This window comes from Tamandua tetradactyla, chromosome 6, assembly GCF_023851605.1.
Source record: "Tamandua tetradactyla isolate mTamTet1 chromosome 6, mTamTet1.pri, whole genome shotgun sequence".
Lineage (NCBI taxonomy): Eukaryota > Metazoa > Chordata > Mammalia > Pilosa > Myrmecophagidae > Tamandua > Tamandua tetradactyla.
In genome coordinates, this window is record NC_135332.1 from 63,501,703 (window position 1) to 63,519,727 (window position 18,025).

General features: G+C 40.7%; 1 protein-coding gene across 1 annotated transcript in view; it reads left to right on the plus strand.

Moving 5' to 3' along the window:
• Positions 1 to 18,025, plus strand: part of USP43 (ubiquitin specific peptidase 43) — a 94,073-nt gene that overhangs the window by 30,120 nt on the left and 45,928 nt on the right. The window contains 6 exon segments of the mRNA XM_077165964.1: positions 217 to 309; positions 2,009 to 2,144; positions 4,596 to 4,731; positions 7,000 to 7,135; positions 10,864 to 10,975; positions 15,443 to 15,546. Of these exon segments, the coding sequence (XP_077022079.1) occupies positions 217 to 309; positions 2,009 to 2,144; positions 4,596 to 4,731; positions 7,000 to 7,135; positions 10,864 to 10,975; positions 15,443 to 15,546 (717 nt within the window).

Genomic DNA, 18,025 nt, shown 5'->3' on the forward strand with positions numbered 1-18,025 from the left:
GAGCAGGGCCTGGACACCTGCATTTTTGCAAATGCTTCCTCTGTGATTCTGGGGCAGAGTGAGGCTGAGAACCAGAGGACTGGATGTTTCTGAGATCTCTTCCTGCTCTCCTGTGGACGTGCCATGTTTCCATCTGGCGGGATTGTGGCTTCCTCCCCACTCTCAACTTATGGACGTGTGTGATGGAACTTTCATCTCCCTTCTCTTCTCTCACAGGTCCTCCTTGACTTGTCCTCACTGCCGGAAGCAGAGCAACACCTTCGACCCTTTCCTGTGCGTGTCGCTCCCCATCCCCTTGCGGCAGACCAGGTAGGCGGGGTCCGCGCTCACTGCCGCCCTGACTTCCCTCCAGACCCCAGACCCGCGATGACTGGGAACCACCTGGGCTCACAATTGTGCTTGTTCTCTTTTCTGCTGCTCAGCCAGCATTTCTCCGGTAGTCCTTCTTGCAGCTGGGTCATTCCGAGTCGTTGAATGGGACTACTGAAGTGAGTAAGCTGCACGTGTCCCTTCTCTAGCCAAGGAGGGATGTGCAAACAGAATTCTTTTGCCGACCACCACAGTTGCCAGGCGGGCATCTCTGACCCCTTTGGCCTAATGGCCAGTGGTATCACTTCTAATGGGGGCAAAACTGAGAGAAGACTGTCCCCACCTGATTTCTCTGCTTGACTTGCAAATCCTTTTTGGAGGTGTAGGAAAGGGGTTTCTTTAAGTGTGGGGATGGACTAGGAAGAGGTTGTTGGGGAGATGAGGAAAGGAGAAGAAAAGGTAAGGGAGTGGTGGGACTCAGCTCCATGAAGGGAAGGGGCCCAGGGCTTCCCAGTAGCCAGTTTTAGCAATGGTCATTGTGGCAACTGGCCAATACCAGTGTCAGGACATTTTAGTGAATTCCTATAAGGAGTGTCCTCACAGAGCCATCGTTCTGAAAGGGATCCTTTGCTTACTCGGGCTTGCCTTCTCCATCCTCAGTGTTCTCTTTTGTGGTCAGGCTGGGCTGCTTAGTTCGGTCCTACATAGCTGAATTTTCCTGGTAACAGCCTCACTTTTAGAGGTGCTCCCCATCTCCATAAATACCACTTTCTTTGCCCACTCCCTGTTGACATCTTCTATATTTAGGATGCAGTGGAAGATGGAAACATTGCCATAAAGCCTTGCCTGGCAACTTCATTCACACTGAAATCCCATGCCTCAGACCTTCTACACCACAAATATATAATTGGCTTATACTAGTATCACTGACATCATCGGCTGATATCTACTGGTAGATGTGAGCTTGGGCTCTTGCCTGACACAGCATAGGGCCCCGGTGAGGACCACTGACTCTGGAGCCAGGCTGCTAGATTCAAACCTTGGCCTTGCCACTTAGGCTATATGATGCAAACAATTACTTAACCTCTTTGTGCCTCAGTTTCCTCATCTGCAAATAAGGAAGTCTGATAGTACCTACTTCAGAGCCTCCCGAGGAGGATTAAATTAGTCTCATCTAAATTTTTTAGAACCTAGCCTGATCAGCACCACATAGAATAGGAGAAACGGTAGCAGGAGGAGTAAGCCTTGGTATTTGGGTAGAGATAGTAAGAAGTGGGGCTAGGGAACATATCCAGAGGAGTTGCAGGGCAAAAGGACTGTGTTCAGGACCAAGGGAGAATTTCAATAAAGACAGCAGCATTAGTGTTGAATTATACTGGAAGAAACAGCTTGACTGACAGATTTCAAAGTTTGTTTTTGCTTAAAATGATCTATTTAGCAAATAGAACCTTGAGGTTATAGAGTTGTGTGTTGATTCTTAATCAGATACCTTTCATTTTAACTCACATTTAACTCAGCTGAAACCTTAGGAAATTTGGCTCTCCACTGCCACTTGGTGACAGCGTACTTACAGTTCAGGGTTCCAATCAGGAAACGGATTAGCCCAAGCACAGAACTTGACCCAGTGTCAATGGTGGTTGGTTTTCTGGCAGTTCATGTCAATCCTTTAAGGATGTGGCCCCCTCTTCCTATTTTCCAGATTCTTGAGCGTCACCTTGGTTTTCCCCTCTAAGACTCAGCGGTTCCTGCGGGTGGGCCTGGCCATACCCATCCTCGGCACGGTGGCAGCCCTGAGGAAGATGGTCGCAGAGGAAGGCAACGTCCCTGCGGATGAGGTGTGATGGAATTGCACTTTTAGGGGGCCCAGGCACTGGATGATGGAACCCTAACTGGGCCAGCTGTCTAGACCATTTAGGATAATTTCTGAATCCCAGGTGACTCCAGTGTGACTCATGAGTTTCTGTTTGATCAGCAGTCCTCAGCGTCTATGATGTCTGGGCCTTGACTTTCCCCATTCTTGACCCAGAATAACCAGAAAAGGACACTTTTGTCCTTACAAGAAGTTAATGATGATTATGATTGCAATAATTCTAATAATTCTAACGATGGGCTGGGCACTATTCTTTGAACTTCACAGCCACAGCCGATTTAATCAGCACAGCTACCCTGGGAAGTAGATATTGCAACTACCCTCATTTTACCAATGAGTAAATAAGAGGCACTGAGAGGTTAAGTGACTTGTCCAAAGTCACACAGCCAGTAAGTGGCTGAGCCAGGATTTGAATGCAGACAGTTTGATTTCAGAGCCTGGGCTACTATTCTATATTTTCATTCCTGAGAATAGAGACTAGGATACTGAAGGGAGGACAAGTTGAATATGAGGAATTACTGAGAGAACTGAGGATGCATGGCATGAGAGAGGAAGTCTGGGAAAAACCAGATGGCAGTGTTCTTTTTTAAGGGATTTGATCAACCATGACTTTGGAGTTCTGGACTCAGAACAGGAGCCCCTAGGGAAGGGGTTCGCCAGGGGTGATTATGGTACAAAGCAATGTGACATGATTCGGGAGTTCCCTGAATGAGGTTCTACTGCAGTACGGTCCCTTTTAGTTTTGTGACCTTGGACAAAGAAAGCAATTAGCTCCCTGTTTCTTTAACTGTAAAATGGAGTTACTTCTCTAACTACTTCAATGGGATTTTTAAAATTAGAAAAATATGCTTAACCTTCTTAATACAGAACACACAATAAAGTACACAGGTCTCAAGGTTATAGTTGGCTGCATTTTGGCATATGTCTACATCTGAGTAGCTGCCGTGGTTAGTAAGCATCTCCAGCTTCCCTGCTCCCACCCAATCAGTTCTTCTGACACTTATCCCAGTTCACAGAACTTTTATGAAGAGCAAATGAAAAATAACCCCAAACTAGTTATCTTGATTTGTAAACTCTCAGTCCTCTGCAGGGATTTATTGAGAGAAGAATAAGATAGTGGGTGAGAGTCCTGGGAAAAAAGTCAGTAATAAAAGATCAAAAGGGGGACGTCATAGAGATCATGTTTGAATAATTAAGAGTAGAAAGACAGGAATTTGAGAGGCGTGATCCATTTGCTCAGGGAGATAGGAATTACTTGGCATGTTAGAAAGGGTCAGGTGGGCATTTGGGCTAGAGCATAAAATCTATTTTGGTGTTTGTTTTCTCTAACTGGCAAGTTTATTCCACTTGTATTTACTATAAGATCACAGATGTATCTCATTTATTTCATCTTCTGATTTTTATTTGCCTTGCCTTTTTTTTTTTTATTATTTCTCTCCCCTCTCTATCCCCTCCTTTCCTGCTTCTTTTGGATTGAGCAATTTTTCTTTATTTTATCACTTCTGGTTTGGAATTTATGCATTTTATTTCTATTAATTTAGTGGTTGTCATTCACATGTCACTTTGCATGATTAGCAAAGTCTAATGTTAATCTTCCCGATCGTCTATACTTTAGTTCCCTTATACCTTTTTGATTTAGATATTATTGTAAATAGATATTATTGTTGCCCAGTATTTTAATCCTGCCTCCTTTCCCCTCCCCAGTTGGAATAGTACTGATAATCAATGTTATTTTAGTTTTCTTTATTAAGTGCATATTTATATGTACTCTTATTTCCTATTTTCTTTGGTTCACCATTTTTTCTAACAACTCAGCTTTTCCTTCTGGATTCATTGTCTTTTTATCCTGTAATGTATCTTTTTGAAGAGTGCTTTGCAGCTAGTGTGCCGTGGGTGGGTATGTGTGCTGAGACAATGAGACCTTCAGCCCTTGGGGCTCAGGAGTGGGTCTGGGCCAGCCAGGATTCCCACTGCAAAGCCAGTTTTTTTTCTGTTTACCTAGGCCTTCCATAAAAACATTTTTCATGTATGACATAATGTGAACAGCGTTGGCAACACTAGACATTCTTTTGGTGAAGGTCTGTTAGTGGTAAATAAGCAGTCTCACTTTTTGTGTATCTGAAGAGGACTTTAGGGTCTCCCATGATAGTTTAGTTGGGTATAAAGTTTGAGATGATCAGTTTATTTTTCTTTTCTCCCCCCTTTTAGCACTTTGGTGCTATTCCATTATTGCAGTTGAAATGTCTGGGGTCAATCTAATTATGCCTACTATGTATTTACTAAAAGTAAGTAACCATTTAGTCAAAGGGAGGAATTGGGTAAAAAGGGCTGTAAGACTATCCTTCAGTTTTCTATTTCTTATCTGTCAAGTTCCCTTTGAGAAAGTCAGGTGGGAAAACGATCCTCCTTATTTCAGGTGATCTTGGTGGAAATGCACCCCAGTGGGTTCCAGCGGTCCTTCTTTGATGAAGAGGATCTGAACACCATCGCAGAGGAAGATAACGTGCATGCCTTCCATGCTCCTCCGTCTCTTGGCCAGGGGACACTCTCAGGTACAGTCATTCTTTGCATCATTCTGTTGGAGTCTGGTGAGTCTGAGGGGAGCCTCCTTGCTAAGGGATAAGGTATTTAGTTCTAGTTCTCAGAATGGCCAGGTTTCCTCCTTGTGATATTTGGTGTAGAGACCATTGATATTAAAAATTATTCAACCTATGAATGGTTCTCCAACACATGGTGGCTATCAGAATCACCTGGGCAGCTTGTTAAAACAGATTTTTAGGTGCCTCCTAAAGAGTATGTGATTTTTTAAAAAATTTATTTATTAATTAAAAAGATTAACAAACCAGATAAAACATCAACATATATAATCAGTAATTCACAATATCATCACTTAGTTGCATATTCATCATTTCTTAGAATATTTGCATTAATTCAGAAAAAGAAATAAAATGACAATAGAAAAAGAAAATGAACACAGAAAAGAAAAAAAAAAAAGATTATACATACTACACCCCTTACCCCTTGCTTTCATTGATCACTAGCATTTCAGACTAAATTTATTTTAGCATTTGTTCCCCCTATTATTTATTTTTATTCCATATGTTCTACTCATCTGTTGACAAGGTAGATAAAAGGAGCATCAGACACAAGGTTTTCACAATCACACAGTCACATTGTGAAAGCTATATCATTATACAATCATCTTCAAGAAACATGGCTACTGGAACACAGCTCTCCATTTTCAGGCAGTTCCCTCCAGCCTCTCCATTACATCTGGAATAACAAGATGATATCTACTTAATGTATAAGAATAACCTCCAGGATAACTTCTCCACTCTGTTTGGAATCTCTCAGCCATTGACCCTTTGTCTCATTTCACTCTTCCCCCTTTTGGTCGAGAAGGTTCTCTCAATCCCTTGATGCTAAGTCTCAGCTCATTCTAGGGTTTTTCTCAATCCCTTGATGCTGAGTCTCAGCTCACTCTAGGATCACTATCCCACATTGCCAGGAAGGTCCACACCCCTGGGAGTCATGTCCCACGTAGACAGGGGGAAGGTGGTGAGATTGCTTGTTGTGTTGGCTGTAGAGAGAGGCCACATCTGAGCAACAAAAGAGGCTCTCTTGGGGGTGACTCTTAGGCCTAAATTTTAAGAAGACTTGACCTATCCTTTTTGGGGTTAAGTTTCATATGGACAAACCCCAAGATTAGGGGCTCAACCTATAGCTTTGGTTGTCCACACTGCTTCTGAGAATATCAAGAATTCAACTTGGAGAAGTAAGAGTGTATGATTTTGCAGGCTAGGCCCGGGCCTAAGCATTTGCGTGTTTAACAAGTCCTCAGATGATGCTGCTGGTCCTGGGACCACACTTTGAGAACAACTATTCCATGTTGGTACTGGGGTCCTCTCCGTTTTCAGTCTTCTTGTGTTTCTAGATTTGTGCTTTAAATAAAAGGTTTATAAATTTGAGCAGTAGGTGAAAAAAATGAGAGTTAAATGATGTTTTTTTTAACACTCCCAATTCTAAATGTCCTCTTACCCTAAACTTCGAACTGGCTAAAATAGCCAATTTCTGACAGTCTTTCATTGTTGATCAATATATCTTGATCCAATGAGCCAGTCAAGAAAGCCTGTGTTTAAAGGATACTGTGCCCGGGTCATCATATCCCCCAAATGAATCCTGTGTCTGGTCCCAGACCCTGCCAGCCTACGGAGCAGCCTGTGGGAACCAGATGTCAGGTGCTCTGAACCGATAGGGAGATTCGGGCTGGGGAATCTGGTACAAGACATTGGCTGGCCCTTCCTGCATTATAATTGAGTGAAACAGATCTTCATTTCAGATACATTCACCAGCAACACATCTTTGCCTTGAAAGCCAAAATTTCCAAACTGATGGGAAACTGAAGCTATTCTAATTCCTCTACTTTCTCTATGGTAAAGGTTCTTGTGTGCTTCTTATGTTGGCTTCCTAAGAGAGAGTAGATACTCTGGGGATTCTCCAATCTAGGCAGAAAAGCAACCCAAATCATTTTGGAGTATTTGCTTGATTGGCTTTGAAAAGAGGTGAATTAACTCCCTGCCCTTATTCAAAAGTTATTGGGCAAACAAAGTTGCAAGTGCACGGCGTGTTTGTGATTTTGTATGCCAGGGGCAGGTGGCACAGCTGCCTTGAACCTGATTATCTCCACCCCTAAGCCCTCTAGTGTTGTCCCACTGCTGGCTAATAGATGCTTGCAGAGAAAGAGGGGCTGGAGAGGCCAGTGTTCTGGCCTGGCAGCGCAGACCCTTTAAGAATGCAAATTATAGTTTTCTCTCTTCCAGCTCGTCCATCTGGTCTACCAGTTTCCCCACGCTTGGCAGCCCAGGAGGGTCGGCAATTATCCCTGCCTGTCCAGAGTGAGAACCAGGTGCTAATCCTCTTCTGTAACTTGGTGGGGTCAGGGCAGCAGGCTAGCAGGTATGTTTAACTTCATCCTTTTTTTACATGGTAGTTGGGATTTGTAGACATGTACTTGCGATTCCGTGTAGAGTAATTGCAATTTGATAAAATTAAACACCCTTTCCCATGTAATAAGCCATGTGTAGGGAGTAGGGTAATTTCTGATGCAGGAGATCAGAAATACTTGCTTTAAGCAGGTGCCTTAACAACATCCTTAACAGTTACATTGAAAGAATTGAAAGAATTGAAAGAATATACCTGCTCTCACTGCTATACTTTTATATAGTATAGCAAGCCCTAGATAGTACAATAAGGCAAGGAAAAAGAAACTGACTATAAGAGAAGAAGAGAGGGAATTTTCAGTATTTGTAGATTATATGATTGTCTAGAAAACCAAGAACTGGAAAATGATTAGAATGAATGAAAGTAATTCAGAAATGTGACTGCTTATGTAGCAAATATACAAAAAGAGCTAGCTTTCTTCTTTTTTTTTTAACATTTTTTATTGTGAAATATAACATATATACAAAAAGCAATATATTTCAAAGTACATTGTTACAAGGAGTTATAGAACAGATTTCAGAGTTTGGTATGGGTTATAGTTCCACAATTTTAGGCTTTTCCTTCTAGGTACTCCAAGACACTGGAGGCTAAACGAAATATCAGTATAATGATTCAGCAGTCATACATTTTTTTGTGTGTGACCCACTTATGTTTTGTTTTTTTTAGTTGTGAAGAATAACATATGTGCAAAAAACAATAAATTTCAAAGCATACCACAACAATTAGTTATAGAACAGATTTTAGAGTTTGGTATGGGTTACAGTTCCACAATTTTAGGTTTTCTCTTCTAGCTGCTCCAAGAACTGGAGACTAAAGAAATATCATGATGATTCAGCTGTCATACTCATTTGTAAAGCCCATAGCTTTTTGTTTTCCTTCTTTTTTTGTGAAAAATAACATATATACAAAAAAAATTTATAAATTTCAAAGCACCACAGTTAGTTGTAGAACGTATTTCAGAGTTTACAAGTTCACAATTTTAGGTCTTTTTACTTCCAGCTGCTTTAAAATACTGGAGACTAAAAGAGATAACAATTTAATGAGTCAGCATTCATACTCATTTGTTAAATTCTATCTTCTCTGAATAACTCCACTGTATTAGCTAGGGTTCTCCAGAGAAATAGAATCAACAAGAAATACTTGCAAATATAAAATTTATAAAAGTGTCTCATGTAACCATGGGAATGCAGAGTCCAAAATCCTCAGGGCAGGCTGTGAAGCCAACGATTCCAATGGAGGGTCTGGACGAGCTCCACAGGAGAGGCTCGCTGGCTGAAGCAGGAAGAGAGCCTGTCTCTTCTGAATCCTCTTTAAAAGGCTTCCAGTGATTAGATTAAGCATCACTCATTGCAGAAGACATGCCTCTTGGCTGATTACAAATGGAATCAGCTGTGGATGCAGCTGACGTGATCATGATCTCATTCTATGACATGTCCTCATTGCAACAGACAGACCAGCACTTGCCCAACCAAACAGGTCCCACCACTTGGCCAAGTTGACATATGAACCTGACCATAACACTCTACCATCACCTTTGATCTTTCCATCCCTCTCTTTAGGGGTATTTGGACTATGGCAATTCTAAATTTTTCATATCGAAAGGGTCTGTCACTAATATGGGGTAGGGAGATGGAACTATGTGATGTTCTGGAGAGGCTGGGCAAGATTTCAGGACTTGTCTGAACCAGGGACCCATCTGGAGGTTGTAGGTTTCTGGAGGGTTACTCTAGTGCATGGAACCCTTGTGGGATCTTATGTATTGTCCTAGGTGTTCTTTAGAATTGGCTGGCATAGTCCTGGTTGGGGGTTGGCGAGTTATAGGTGAGCTAGCTTTCTTATATGGTCCAAATAAAATGTTCAGAAGTTATAATACAAATAAAACTTTTTAGATAAAGTATTTCTAAAATTTATGTGGAACATAAGCTGGTTAAACTAGCCAGAAAATATTTGGGGGTGGAGCGAAGAGTGATTGTACTTTTAAACAGTGAAATTTATTGTTAAAATATTGTGATATGGAGAGAAGAATATGCAGTTAAGCAAAAGGAAAAGTGTATGTAAGTATTTATTATATGGCAAAAATGGTATTGAAAAAATGGTATTGAAGTTCTGAGACATTCTGCAACATGAAAGAATCTTTAAAACATTATGCTTAGGGAAATAAGCAAGGTATATAAGTACAAATATTGCATGGTGTTGCTTTTCAGAGATGTCTAGAAATAACAAATTCACAGAGACAGAAAGTAGTTTAGAAGTTACCAGGGGATGGGAAAAGTATGTTTGGTGGATATGTTTAAAAAATTTTTTTAAAGATACTTGTCTTTGTAGGGAGTAAATGGATCATTTAATAATTGATTTTTTTAATAATTGATTTTTTAAACAGTCGAATTTTTTCTTCCACCATACATTCATAGGTATAAATTCCAAATTGATTAGAGAGATAAATAAAAAAAATAACTTGAAAACAATATAGTGGAATATTTATATTAAATACATTTAACATTTTAAACTAAAAGCAATTTTGAAAGACAGAGGAAAAGAAAAATATTTACATTATGTGATATCCATCATATGAAACCAGTTCTTTCTAAAATTAATAAGAGACAAATATCCTTAGTAAAATGTGAGACAAAGATTAAAGCAGTTCACAGAAGAAACACAAGCATAGGTTAAAATATTCAGCTTCATTAGTAGCAGAGGAAATTCTGATTATAGCAGCAAGGTACCATTCTTAACCTTTCAGATTGTTAAAGACTTTTTAAAAAATTAGTGATACGTATTCTGGGCAAGAGTTCAGAGAATCTGGTGTTTTCCTCGTTGGTAAATTGGTTTGACATTTCGGGAGGATAATTTGGGAATAAATAGATAGCCTTGCAACTTTGGTCTTGTATAACCACTTATGGAAATTTATCTTAAAGAAATAATTGGTTCTATAAACCCCATGTATGTACAAGAATATATATAGTTCCTGACATAAATAAGCATTGCTTAAATAAAAACTTGGAAGCAGCCTGCGTGCCCAACAGTAGAGTATTAAACTGACCTGTTAGCCATCAAAGACCACTTGGTACCTTTGCCTCCCTAGAAATCCCAGCTCATAGTTGTGCTGCACTTTACCAAAGTTGACTCAACACTTTCATTTCCTACCCTGGTGGATCTTCACTGCCACCTCTTGTAGTGTGGCCAGAGAACAAGTGACTTGTTGGTTTGTTCAGAGTTACCCCCACCATGGCCCAAATGCCATGTATTCATCAAGTTGGAATGTGAAAAACATTCTCACCTATGAGAATGCTCCTGATACACAAAGCTGACGATGGCATCACCTGGACTGGATCCCTCTTACTTCCTAAGGATCTCTGCCTTGCCTTTTTGATCCCAGGTTCTCCTACTCTGTTCTTCTCCATGAGCAAGAGAGATTATCAGCCCCCTGCTCATTTGGAGCCATGTCTACCTTGCAATATCGCTTTGGCTTTCCGTCTTTGGGCCTCTGTTTACATCACAGTGTCTCCATTTGTAAGGAGGATTAGTGATGATGGTCTGTGATTGGCAATTATGTATTACATACCTGCTGGTAGAAGGGTTTATGCTTGTTGCTTAGCTCTTAATTGAGAAGAGCCCACCAGTATAGCAAAAACTCATGACTGTTGGTTTTTCCTTGCTAAAAATCTGTTCTCCTTGGATTTCAGGTTTGGACCACCTTTCCTGATAAGGGAAGACAGAGGCCTTTCCTGGGCCCAGCTCCAGCAACGTATTCTCAGTAAGGTCTGCTGTCTCATGAAGAGTGAGTCCCCCATACAGGTCAGTGGGGGTGTGGCTTCCCGGGGCTACTTAAGAGAGATGAGGCTTTCCTGCTAATAAATGTGGGCACAGTCATGTTCTTTTATGAAGCAACTTGGATTTATGTCTGTAGCGGTTTTTGACCTGCAGTGTTTTACTTTTTGTGGATTCACAATATAGGTTTCATGGATAGAGCTTTTTCTTGTTAGATCTTTCAAAACGCCATTGGTTTGAAGAGTGGCATTTCCACGTTTATCCTCAATTTTTGTATACTTACTGCTTTTCATGGTGTTTTCTGCTGGATAGTATATTATAATAAACTGCAACTTAATTTGGATAAAAAATTACCGGGAACTTGAGGGTAATTTCTGTGGAAAATTAAAATTGATCCTATGTCCCAATGCAAAAGACTAGATACTAAAATATTTTTTTTCCAGTTCTTGAAAACCTGAGAGAGAAACTCAAGGGAAACTACCTTTTTACCCTGCTCATTTATTTATTCTCAAATTAATAGTCTTCAAATAAAAACAGTATATTCTAAAATCATCACTTTCAGCCCCAAAAGTATCAGGAACTATTCTGTTGTCCGCCTGGTATAAAAGATCTGACAAGTCAATAGCATTATAATCTAACCACCACCCCTCCCCCAACTGTTCTCTTAGAGCTCATCATTTGGGGAATATACCAAACTTATTCCACGGATAATTCCTCACAATTCTTTTTCCCACCTGTTTAGGGACAACCATATATTCGATTCGAGATTTACACCAAGTATCAGTTGGTTAAAACCTTCACTTCATTTGCACCAACCTTCATCTCTAAAGACTTTGCTGTAGGGAGGACAGGGCAGAGCCATCCAGTACCCAAATTAGAAACTCTCACTTCTTTACAAGTAGGTCAGAGAATCTAGTAATAGCTTCCAGCCAACCCCCAAGTACTGAGCTCCTGATTGTTGAAACCGGACAAAGCCACTTTCCTAGGAGCTGAACTCTGCAATCCTCACTCCCCACCTGGGCACACATGTGCCCTTTTCCCTCTACACCTGATCTCTAGTTTCCAATTTAGAACCTGAACAAAGTTCTGAAGCAGGCACCCGCCAACTCGACAGCAGGTGCTTCCCCACAGGTGCGGTGGTGAATGCATGGTTGAGCTTGGTGGCTCCTGGGAGTTCTGTGGTCTAAATGGCTGTGAGTTTCCCAATTAGCCCACCTCCTCATCCATAATGCATTCAGTACTATGTTAAATTCTGACTTAAGAGCGTAATCATTTAGAAAGAATTTATTCAGAAATCTCAACACTGAACCAAAGAAATAAGCAATAGTGCACATGTAATGGAGGTTCTAAGACTAATTTCTCTAGCCAAGACTACAGAACAGGAAAATCTCCCTTACAAAATTGACCAGGTAGCTGGACAGAATGAATTTGCATGAATTATGAAAAAGGTTCATCCTTGCCTCCCAAATTATTATGGTCTGCTTTGTAAACTTGCTTGTGGGTGGCCAGCATTAAATCTCTGTCTGCAGAGGCGGTGAGCTGCCTCCCTCCGGATGTTGGGGCTTTGATTATGAATGGGCTTGTGATGTAAACAGCAAGCTTCAATTAGAAACCCTAGCTCATAATTGTGCTGCACTTTACCAGAGTTTACTCAACACTTTCAATCCTTACCCTGGCGGATCTTCAAGGCAACCTCTTGGAGTGATTCTCCCCCAAACATAACATTCTCCTTAGAAGTTCCACCTTCGTGGTAAAGTCTGATTCAAGGAGCCCTGAAATCCTGTCTTTGATTTTCTCTCTGTTGAAGTCACAGCTCAAGTAGAACATGGTTGTAGTCCAGTTAGACCCACAGACTCCATGAACTTCCCCCCAGGGCCCCTACAAGCACGTGCTGATTTACCTATCCGCCTCATGTCCCCTTATTCCACGGCCCCAAGTGTCTACCCCAATCCAGGGAGTCAGCCCGCAGCTCTCTGGAACAGTTTGGGTGCAGGCTTGCCTTCCCCCATGCTGCTCATCGTTCCTGGTATTATAGTGTGTCCCTCTTGTCAAAAAAATATGACAAGAAAGAAATACAAACATTCTTAGGATATGATCTTTCTGTTCTACATATATAGTCAGTAATTCACAATATCATCACTTAGTTGCATATTCATCAGCATCATCATTTCGTAGAACATTTGCATCAATTCAGAAAAAGAAATAAACAACAGAAAAAGAAATAAAATGAAAACAGAAAAAAAAAAACATTAAACATACTATACCCCTTACCCCTCCCTTTTATTGATCACTAACATTACAAACTAAATTTATTTTAACATTTGTTCCCCCTATTATTTATTTTTATTCCATATGTTCTACTCCTCTGTTGACAAGGTGGATAAAAGGAGCATCAGACACAACGTTTTCACGATCACACAGTCACATTGTGGAAGCTTTGTCATTATACAATCATCTTCAAGAAACATGGCTACTGGAACACAGCTCTGCATTTTCAGGCAGTTCCCTCCAGCCTCTCCAATATACCTTAACTAAAAAAGTGATATCTATATAATGTGTAAGAATAACCTCCAGGATAACCTCTTGACTCTGTTTGGAATCTCTCAGCCATTGACACTTTGTCTCATTTCACTGTTCCCTCTTTTGATCCAGAAGGTTTTCTCAATCCCTTGATGCTGAGTCTCAGCTCATTCTAGGATTTCTGTCCCACATTGCCGGGAAGGTCCACACCCCTGGGAGTCATGTCCCTCGTAGAAAATTATTTTTATTTTAATAAAAAATTTTTTAGAGCAGTTTTAGATCCGCAGAGAAATTGAGCAGACAGTGCAGTGTTCTCATGTTGCCCCTTTCTTCCCTTGCACCCAATTTCCCCTATTTTTGACATCTTACGTTGGTATGGCATGTTTGTCAGGATTAATGAACTTATATCCATACACTGTTATTAACTAAAGCTCATACTTTATTCAGATTTCTTTGGTATTTATCTAATGACCTTTTTCTGTTCTAGGATCCCATCCAAGATACTCTATTACATTTAGTCGTAATGTAATTACGTTCCTTAGGCTCCTCTTGGCTGTGACAGCATCACAGATTTTCCTTGGTTTTGATGACCTTGACAGTTTTTTTTCCCCCAAATTTTATGGGGTAAAGTATCTTAACACAAAATTTCCATTTTTAACCATTTGTGAGTGTACACTACAGTGGCATAAATTGCATTCACAATGTTGCACAATGATTATTGCCATCTTGTATTCTTTTTCACGTGTCTCCTTACATATATGTATTTCTGTATCTATACATATGCACACACAGAGGCAGATATGTGATATTTATATCATTTGTAATTTTATTAGCAGCATTTTTTTATTTTGGGGGGTGACGGGTGGGAGAGAGGGAATGGGCCAGGAATCAAACCCAAATTCTCCTGCTTGGCAGGCGAGAATTCTACCACTAAACTACCCATGCACCAACAACTATGCATTTCCAAAACTTCTTCATCTGACTGAAAGGAAACCCTACCCATCAAGCAATAATTCCCCATTCCTCCCTTCTCTGAGCCCCTGGCAACCTCTAAACTACTTTTTGTCTCTATGAGTTTGCCTAATCTAGATATTTCATGCAATATTTGTCTGTCTGATTCATTTCACTTAGCGTAATGCTTTGAAGATTCATCCATGTTATACAACCTTCCTTTTCGTGGCTGAATAATATTCCATTGCGTGGATATGCTACGTTTTGTTTATCCATTTGTCTGTTGATGGTCACTTGGGTTATTTCTGCCTTTTGGCAATTGAGAATAATGCTGCTATGGACATTGGTATACAAGTTTGAGTCCCTGTTTTCTGTTCATTGGTGTATATACCTAGGAGGAGAATTGCCAGGTCATATGGTTTAACTTTTAGAGGAATTATAAAACTAGTTTGAAGACTCCATTGATTTTTAGAGTGAAATTTTTCAGTTTCAGAAATGTTAAATTACAAAAGAAATATGCATCTTAGGATAGAAAAAATAGGTGGTATATTTTCATGCACCTTATTAAAACTGTACCTGTATTTCTTTTGCATGTGGTGTGACGTAGACATTAACTTACTCTTAGATAAATTGCCTCATTTTGGTGATGATAATAATCATACAGATAAAAATCAGTCAAATCATCCACTAGTAATTAATTAACATAACTGGTTTATTTCCTATCCACTATACCATTATCTGCTCTCACTGAACACTTCTTTAAAGACACCGTGACCACTTTTTGGGGAAAACTAAATGTTAAAACATAGTATTAGATCACTAAAGGGTATAACATGTATCTTCTAGGAAAAGAAGCCTTTTATAGCTCTAGGTTTTGAATAGTTATTATTATGGGAATATTCAAAATAGACTAGAAAAAGAAATGATTATTTGTTTTGAATAAAGTATTTGCTGTTTAAGACTGTGATTTAAATCAACATAGGGAGCCATGGTGACCTGTGTCCTTTGTCTTTGTGTTGGCAGAACTTGGGGTCGCTGTTCTCTATCCGGATTGTGGGGCTTTCCCTGATCTGCAGCTACTTATCCCCACAGGATGGCCGGCCCCTCTGTCACTGGTCAGTTGACAGGTAAGGGGGTGTTCCAAATTCAGTGAGAGAATGAACATATCCTTATTTGACTAGACTCCTTTGAGGCTGTGTATCAGTAAAATTGATTCCCGAATTAGCTATTCTCAATCACTGGCCCCTCTGGGGCCAGCCACCAAGGTAGGTGGTTTTACACCTTCTGGGTTTTTAACTGTTCAATAGGTGCTATTATGGCTCCTTCAAAGAGGAGGGGACACTGGGGGTCCTAGAGGTTGGATAACTTGCTCACACTTCCATAGTCAAGCCTGAACTTGAATCTGGATGGATTTGCCTGGAAAGTCTGGATTTCGCTCAATTAGGAAACACCAGTGAACTCAACTGGACCGACTCCTTTAGGAGAGGGGAAGAGAAGGAAGAGAAGCTACAGAGAGACAGAGAGAGAGCACCGTGCATCATAGGTAGAGATGCAGCTTAGGGAACCCCAAGGACTGAGCTCAGCCAGCACCAGAACGCTATAGATTTTGGGAGAAGGTTAAGACCTTGGTTTTGGACTTGTGGGCTCCAATAACATGAGACAATATATTCCCATGTTTAAACCCACCTATCATGTGGCATTTGTTATAACAACCCAGCAAACTCAATTCCACAGAATGGTACCAGCCTGCAAGCTATTTGTTGCCAGCCCTTGGCAAGAAATTGAGAGGAAGCATTTAAAATTTTTAAAGCACTATGACAGAGCAATTGAAAATGTATTGAATATTATATATATGTATCTGTATGTATAATATGTATTTTTTAGTTGGACTGGTATTTTGCATGTCTTTTTTCTCCCTCCCCAAACCATCTTTTTTTAAATATATTTACCAATGCATAAGCCTGCCATGGCTTAGAAACAAACAGCATGTCTGTCACCATAGGTAGACTGAAAAGCACTGGATAAGAGTGTGGTTGTACAGTGACTCAATCCTACTAAACGGAACCCTCCCTTCAGTCCACCTCCCTTGCTAATCTGGCTGAAGCTTTCCTTCCCCAGCCCCAATGGCGCAGCTCTCCTCAGTGGCCTCAAAGACCTTCCAGCATCTGATATTATTGATCCCTTACCTCCTTCATGGAGCCTTCCATTCAGCCCCCTTTTTCTAGAAATATCTTAGTCTTCTCATAGCACTGTCTCCCTCCCTGGGCCCTCAAGGGTTTTTGGGTCTCAGTATTTTCCCCCCTTGGCCACTGCTCTCCCCTCTGTGTTCCTTCCCTGGGTGATCTGTTACCAACTCTGGATTAAGGTCCTCAGATCTCCCTCTCCAGACCAGATTTTTCTCAGAGATACAGACCCATCTGTCCTGCTTAAATGCCTCATACTATTGAAAACAAAATATTTGCTGATCAGGGCTCTTCTTGCTAAACCTTTCTTCTCATTGTCTCTAAGTGGCACCATCAACTCAGTAACCCAAGCTAGAAACCTGGGAGCCATCCTTGATTTCTTCCATCTTTGTCTTTGCATTCAACCCATCATCAAGCCTTGTTCATCCAACCCCAATGATTACTTACAGCTACTCCCTCTTTACCACCATTTCCTGAGTCCAAGCGCTCATTACCTCTTGCCTGGATTGTCCCAGAGCTTCCTTTCTGATTTACCTGCCTCCAGATCAGCCATCCTCTCATCTATCTGCTTTCAAACCTGTATGTTTAAAACCCTTTATTAGCCTCCCGGTGTCCACAGGTTACTGTCCACACATGACCTGGCCCCTTCTCTTTCCATATAACCTGTCACTCATGTGACTTGGACATTCCAGTATCACCAAACCATCTTTCCAGCACATGTGCTGCCCTTGGCTCTTGCTGCCCTCCTCCTGTGGGATCCTTTGCTCTCACCATTCCCCATTCACCTGGCTAGTTCCTACTCATCCTGCACGGGAAGTCTTTGTCCTCCAGGGTAACTGGGAACACTTCCCCTGAACTGCTGCAAACTCCCTGGGTACATTCTAGTATCTCTTTATGTGTCGCTCCTATTAGACTCTGGGCTCCCTTTTGGTAGAGATTGTTAGATAAGTATGTATATTGCTTGCAATAGCATCCCTCCATACATATATATATATATATTTTAAATTTTTGTTAATAAAATCAATCCATATAAACATGAACATTCTTAACATATGAATATTCTGTACTTGGTGTGCAATCAATGTCTCCCAATATCTATAACATATTTTATCATGCCCTCTTTCCCATCTGAATCAGGGCTGTGGACAGAGTAGATTATACTGTCTCGTGAATCGTTGTTTTACCAGTTGCCTCTCACTGTTTTGTGGTCCAGGGAGTTTTGTGCAACAGAATTGTAGTTTGAGGCTACCAAGAAATGATTTTCCTTCTTCCTTCTTCAAATGCAATTGAAAAGTATAGTTAAGGTTGAGGCAGAAAGATTATACAAAATATTAGGTTAATTAGTGAAGAAGGTTAATGATGTGAATTTTGAGACCAGTTTGGGTCTCTGTATTGTTCCCCCAGAATTAAGTTACACAGTGTG